Raw genomic sequence first — 6,993 nt, forward strand, 5'->3', positions numbered from 1 at the left:
AATTCCTAAAAATAATATCGCCAAATTCCAACTCCAGAATTTTACCAAAAATAACATCACCAAATTCCTAAACTCCAAAATCTGACCAAATTCCTAGAAGAAATAGAAAAATAATAATTTGACTGTTCAGTTGAAGGTCTTCAACATTCTTAGAAATGGTTAAAAGCCTTTTCCTGGAATAATCTATGAAAGACCTAGCATTTTCACTTTTCTAGAAAAGGGTAAAAGCATTTTCCTGTAAGAATCTTTGAAAAACCTAGCATTTTCATAGAATAATCTATTAAAGGCCTAGCAGTTTCGTCGAAGAAATCAATGATTCAGTTGGAAGACACCTGCCCGCCCCCACCCCAAAAATTGTCCACTTTCTCACCATACATGTGAAGGGTCCATAATAACTAGTTATCTTCTATAAATTGGTGTTGTCCTTCTTCGTTCTCAGTGGAGTACTCCTGTACACTTTACTTGGAGTTCAGTGATCCGGCCCTCTGCTTTTCCCCATTAAAGTTATATTCACAGGAAAGCTTGTATATACGCTTTGTTGAAGTATATGCACAGATTCACTGTGTATATACAGAGAATGCAGTAAGATGCCCTTGCAGGATGTCTATGCTACTAGTCGCGGAGGTCCAGCACAGATCGCGTGCAAAGAGCAGAGGCAGAAGATAAGCCGAAACACTCAGAGATCTTGGAATGGAGTTCATATTGGAGAGCAAGGTCTTGGAGTCATACTGTTCGTGCTCATGGCGGGCTACTTGCCGTTCCAGGACGCGAATCTGATGATCATGTATAAGAAGATCCACAAGGGAGACTACAAGTGCCCGCCCTGGTTTTCCTCCGAAGTCCGCCGGCTCGTCCTCCGGTTGCTAGACCCTAATCCCCGGACGAGGATCACCGTCCCGCAGCTGATGGAGGTCCCCTGGTTCCGCCGGGACTTCAAGCGCCCGCAGACCGATAGAGACGTCACTGTCGATCTCCTCGATGATGTTGACTCTGCGTTTTTCGTACCGAAGCCGGCCTGCCTGAACGCCTTCGACATAATCTCCCTCTCGCCGGGGTTCAATCTCTCCGGGCTCTTCAAGGACAATACCATGAAGCAGGAGGAGGAATCGAGGTTCACTTCGACTCAGCCGGCGTCGAACATAATGTCGAAGCTGGAGGAGATTGCAAGCCTGTTCCGGTTCAGCTTTAAGAAATCAAAAGACTTCAAGATGAAGTTGCAGGGGTCGGAGGAGGGACGGAAGGGGCAATTGTCTATTGATGCTGAGATTTTTGAGGTCACTCCCTCGTTTTTCATGGTAGAGCTTCGGAAAACCGGCGGGGATACACTGGAGTACAGTAAGTTCTGCAGCCAAGATCTGAGGCCCGGCCTCAAAGACATTGTGTGGGCATGGGATGGCAATAGTCAGGAGAAATAATACATCAATTTCCATGATCTGATTTGTATCATTGGCGTGTTATTTATCTGAGAAAGCAGTGTAGCCAGAATAGAATAAAACTTTCTCCTATCGAGAAGGACTGCGAGCTATGTTTGAAGCCATGAAACCTTCACAGTATGGAAGCGAAGTATCACATTCGCTAAGGCCGTAGTGTCAGATGAAATGTTTTACATTTAAGATTGTTTTGTTAAATTTGTGAAAAACAGATTATTTTCTTGTAAATTTGTTAAAACAGATGAAATGATTTACATTTAAGATTGTTTTTTTAAATTTGTAAAAACGGATGGAATGTTTTACATTTAAGATTGCTTTCCACTTGTTAGGACGGGGTATCCTTGGGATTCCCAAAATATTTATGAATCCATGTTACTAATATATTTTGGAATCCAACCGACAAACAATTTATCTGCCCTATAATTCCAGAATATTTATGAATCCATGTTACTAAAATATTTTGGAATCCAACCGTCTAGGAATTCTCTATTGGGATTCTCAAAATATTTATGAATCCATGTTACTAAAATATTTTGGAATCCAACCGACAAGCAATTTATCTGGCCCATAATTCCACCATGTTCTAGGAATTTTCAAATGGGATTAAAGTAAGAAACATATTAATCTACCTCATACAGAAATTGAAAGTAAAAGAAAAATTCACAAAAGAAATATTTTATTATTATTCGATAATTAGAGAAAAGAAAAATTCACAAAAGAAATATTTTATTATTATTCGATAATTAGAGATATGGTTTTGTAGTTGTTTAAAAAAAGGTAATTTAAGAAAACAACATGATTTAAACCTTTTTCAATGCTGCCAAATATGTCAAAATGAAATAGTTGGAAAAACATTAATCTACTATGAATGATTCCTTATTCCATTGAATACAAAATATTATTATAATATAGTGTGCAAAATTCTGTTTCAATTGTTTTTAATTAAAATATAATAATATTAAATTAAAATATAATAATATTAAATAATTAAAGTTTATGTTCGTTTTTGGACTTATGGATTTTCACATTTGGGGTGTCATACTAAATGTTAGGCTTTTATAATACTAGTGATTCCCCATTACTATTGTCATTGTATCATTTGTTGTTATGATCGTGTTTTTATTGTCCCCATATTGTTATTAGAATGCCCCATAGAAACCTATTAGTGTTATTTTTGTATCTTATGTTATCATTGTTATGTCAGTTTGATTATATTATGACCCCTTAGACTCCTATATATAAAAGGGAAGTTTGGTCATTTGTATCATCCAAGAATTGTTCATTTGTGTAATGTAAAGGAGGTTGTCCCCTCGAATAGGCTGAATTCTAAGGTGTTGATCTATCTTTTTGTGAGTTAGTTTCCTAACATTTGGTATCAGAGCTTTGAACTCTAAGGTTTTACTGCTCCAAACAAGTAATCGTGGCATTTCAGAAGCTACAAAAAAAATCCATTTGAGCCGAAATCATTCAGAACTTCGGGTCCGAATTTCAGAGCTTCTCTCGCTACTTGTAGAGATATGATCTGAAGAAGTTAGGGTTTTTGCAGACTCCCGAATTACATTCCAAATAGGTGACTTGGGGAAAATCATCATACCTTTTGTTTTGAGCATCAGATTGAAATTTCATAAGAAGTTTCAAAAAGAGGATAGCCTATAGTTTTCTATGTATTAGTTTTAGGTACTAAGGTCGAAACAATGACACGTGGCACGTCGTACAAGTCCGCTCTACTGAATTATTTTATTAGGTCACCGTGGGAGATTTGGCATAACTCTACCTTGGAGAATTCAATCTTGATCAGACTTGCGGGGTTAGAAAGAGGACTCAAAGGGCTACCACAGGACGAGATTTCAGATATTCGAGATCTGCAATTATAGAGATACAACAGATTCAATATTGAGCCCTTACAAAGTGAAAAAAGGTGTGTAGTTTTTTTTAAATTTTGCATAAGATTGATTTGAAAAATTAGTTTAAAGGAATTCAAAGGGAATAATGAAGAATTATTAGCATTAAATAATGCCCCGAAGAAAGAAAATGAAAACACCTAGTAAGCAACCTGAAAGTTATAGCATGACCCGTGAAGAAGATGAAGAAATGCAACATGATATATCAAAATTACAAGACCAAGTACAACAAATTTCACTCTCACTAAAGGTAAATGAAGCCAAGATGAATGGTGTGGAAGCTAATATGAATGGCATGCAAGTTAAGATGGAAGCTAAGATGGATGGCGTGGAAGCTAAGATGAATGGCATAGATGCTAAGATGAATGGCATGAACGATAAGATGAAAGAATTGAAGATAAATTTGAATAAATTGCTACAAGAAATGGTCACTAATGGTGAAAGAGTAGTAAAGGAAACTCATGATGAGAACAAAAGAAATTTTAGTCATGATTTTATAGACTCTAATGTTGGATTGAAGACCCAACATGTTCCAAAAATCGATATGAGGAAGTTTGATGGCAAGGATCCTGGAACATGGATACTACATATGGAGCAATTTTTCGATCTCCAAAACACAAAAAAGGTACATATTGCAACTTTATATTTGGAACCAAATCAGTTTGTATGGTATCGATGGCTTTGATCTCGTAAACAAGTTGTCACTTGGGCAATTTTTACGGAGTAAATGATAGCACATTATGAAGATACAAAAAGCAACACCTTTTTTAGCCAATTGATAAATCTCAAACAAAAGGGTTCAATGATGGAGCACATTAAGGACTTCCAAAAATTGAACATAAGGGTAAAAGATATTCCATAAGAGCATATGATTGATGTGTTCATAGGGACTTTAAAGAATAATATTTAACATGAGGTTCACCTTTGAGAACCCGATTCATTGCAGAAGACATTCAAGTTAACAAAAAAATGGAAAGCAAAATTATGGCAACCAGGAAGCCTACCACTCACAACTATAAAGATGGAAGTGTTGTTGCTCCTAGCCTTCCACAACCAACAAAGTTGACATCACAACAATTGGAAAAAAAAGAGCAAAAGGGCTTTGTTACAATTGTGATAGCAAATACACTAAAGATCATAAGTGTGCTGAGAATAAATTATTCTACATAGATTGTAAAGAGGAGGAAGAAAAGGAACAAGAAATGTCAAAAGAAAAGGATATACTCCAAGAACAAACCCTAGATAAAGAAGAAATGAATCCGACCATATGTTGTAATGCATTGGCTGGAATTACGACTCCTCAAATTATTAAGATAGAAGAACATATCAAGAAGAAAAAGGTAATAGTGTTGATTGATTCGGGAAGAACCCATAATTTTATTCATTGTAAGATAGTGAAGGAATTGAATTGCTTCCTATATCCAGCACCAAAGTTTTAAGTGATGGTTGCAAGTGGAGGAACCATAAATTGCTCTGGAAAGTGCCATAATATCAAGCTATCCATGGGAGAATATGTATTGAATAGCCCAATGCTTTCCATTCCAATAGGGGGTGTTGATGTTATACTAGGAGTCCAATGGCTACAATCCTTGGGTACAATAGCTTTTAATTTTCAAGAACTTTTCATGAAATTTTGTGCAGAAGGAAAGGAAGTTGAATTAAGAGGTATTGCAGGGAAATCAGGAAAGATAATAAGCTCTAACGGTATGACAAAGCTTCTAAAAAAAGAACAACGAGGTGTAATTTCACAATTATGTTCGCTAGAGGTTCCCACATTGAAATCATTTATTTCTCCAAATTTCCAAAAAGTCTTGGACAATCATTCCAAGGTCTTTGAGACTTCCAAAGGTCTCCCACCTATTCGTGATCATGATCATGCTATTCATTTGATTCTAGGAAGTGTTCCTCCAAACATCAGGCCATACAGATATCCCTATGCCCAAAAGTGTGAAATTGAACGTATGGTTGCATAAATCCTAGAGGCTGGTATAATTCAACCTAGTCAAAATTCTTTCTCTGCTCTAGTAGTATTAGTGCACAAAAAGGATGGATCATGGCGCATGTGTCCGGATTATAGGGAGCTCAACAAACTCACTATTAAAGATAAATTTGTTGGAAATAATACTGAGAGGGGGGTGAATCAGTATTATCATATCAATAATTTTATTTCTCAAACAGATTTATATACGTTACTTCAGTGAAGTGAACTAACGTGTATACACAACTGTGATTAAGGAAACCAGCGTATAACTAGAGAACTTGTGATTTAGACAATTTATCATGTGTTGATCTTAAACCAATGCATCAGTAACTTATTAGACAGTGTAATAAAACCAGAATAAATCATCACACATAAGCAACACACATGAACACCAAGATTTAAGGTGGAAATCCAATGTGGGTGAAAACCACCTACTACTGTCGTCTCTGTCTTCTTTTAATAATAAGAAAATTTGTTTACAATCATGTACTAGTGCAGACTCATACCAGTACGCAGGCTTCTACCTACAGAAGGTTACACCCTTCTCTCGTTCTCCAGCTTCTGTTGGAAGTGAGCTACAACCCCTTAGCTTTTGTACTGGCCAATATGTTTACTAGTACGTAGGTGCCAGCCTACAGAAAAACTCCAATTTTCCACCAGGGACCACGTTTCATAAATTTTTAGACTCGATGTCATTAGCACCTTTCAAAACATATGAAGACCTTGATTCATCAATAACCCATCAGAAATTTAGAAACTCAAACTTCATCAACTAACATGCAGTTAATCTGAAACAATCAGATCATTGTCATCAGAACACTGCGTTGAACCCAGAAACTTGCATCAACATTCAAAACCAATAGAAACCTCAAAAATTCACATGTCAGACTGTATACGCTACTTCAATGAAGAGAACCTATATGTATACGCTACTTCCTTATGCTCAACCCGCGTATACCTCTAAAGATTCAGAATCATAAAATCTCTTAATCCCAAATTGTACTAACCAGCAGTATACTGAACATCTATTATCAACTTACAAAGTTTTACTCAGGCAAGCAACATTGATCAGGAGCTCAGTACCAAGTGTCGTAAAATGGTCAAAAATGAAAGTGCTCAGAACTAATTGGAACCTAAACGACCTAATAGAGCTCGTCTTCCTGATTCCGGCACCGCAAATGGTTCGAAAAACGGTCGCCGTATGAGAAAGTTATGCCAAAAACAAAAACGCCCAATAACCCTTAATTTTTGAATTTAAAAAAAAAAATTAATTAAAAAAATAATATTCCACGGAATATTCCTTGGAATATTCCTTTTGGACAGCCAATCACAAGCCGCCACGTGGCAAGCCCGGAGGGCGCCACGTGTGTTACAGGGAAAAGTGTCTATTTAGAACTACTCTATCCCACTAAGGTGTGACAGCTGCCTTAGAAACAAACAGAGAAAAACTACTTTTGTATTTCCTTTATGAATTATAGACAGAGAGGAATAGAAAGAACCAACCGGTGTCTTGCGCTAATCCTTTGATCCAATTCCTCTCTTCTTTGATAGTCTCCAGCTACCTGCTCCCTTGCTTGCCCAGCTTCACAAAGTACCTGTAAGATCACAGAAGAAGAGCACTATACAAAGACAAGGATCTATATTCATAAACAACTTAGGATCAGATTTAAGTTAACCACAC

General features: G+C 36.8%; 1 protein-coding gene across 1 annotated transcript; it reads left to right on the forward strand.

Moving 5' to 3' along the window:
- Positions 1 to 394: 394 nt before the first annotated feature.
- LOC149243188 (CBL-interacting protein kinase 2-like) lies at positions 395 to 1,704 on the forward strand. The gene has a single exon (XM_089374448.1). The coding sequence runs from the start codon at positions 588 to 590 to the stop codon at positions 1,413 to 1,415; it is 828 nt and encodes a 275-aa protein (XP_089230574.1). The 5' UTR covers positions 395 to 587; the 3' UTR covers positions 1,416 to 1,704.
- The last annotated feature ends 5,289 nt before the right edge of the window (positions 1,705 to 6,993 follow it).

The sequence above is a fragment of the Pinus tabuliformis genome, chromosome 8 (assembly GCF_031772625.1).
Source record: "Pinus tabuliformis cultivar Carrire ecotype Pingquan chromosome 8, CPIR1, whole genome shotgun sequence".
Lineage (NCBI taxonomy): Eukaryota > Viridiplantae > Streptophyta > Pinopsida > Pinales > Pinaceae > Pinus > Pinus tabuliformis.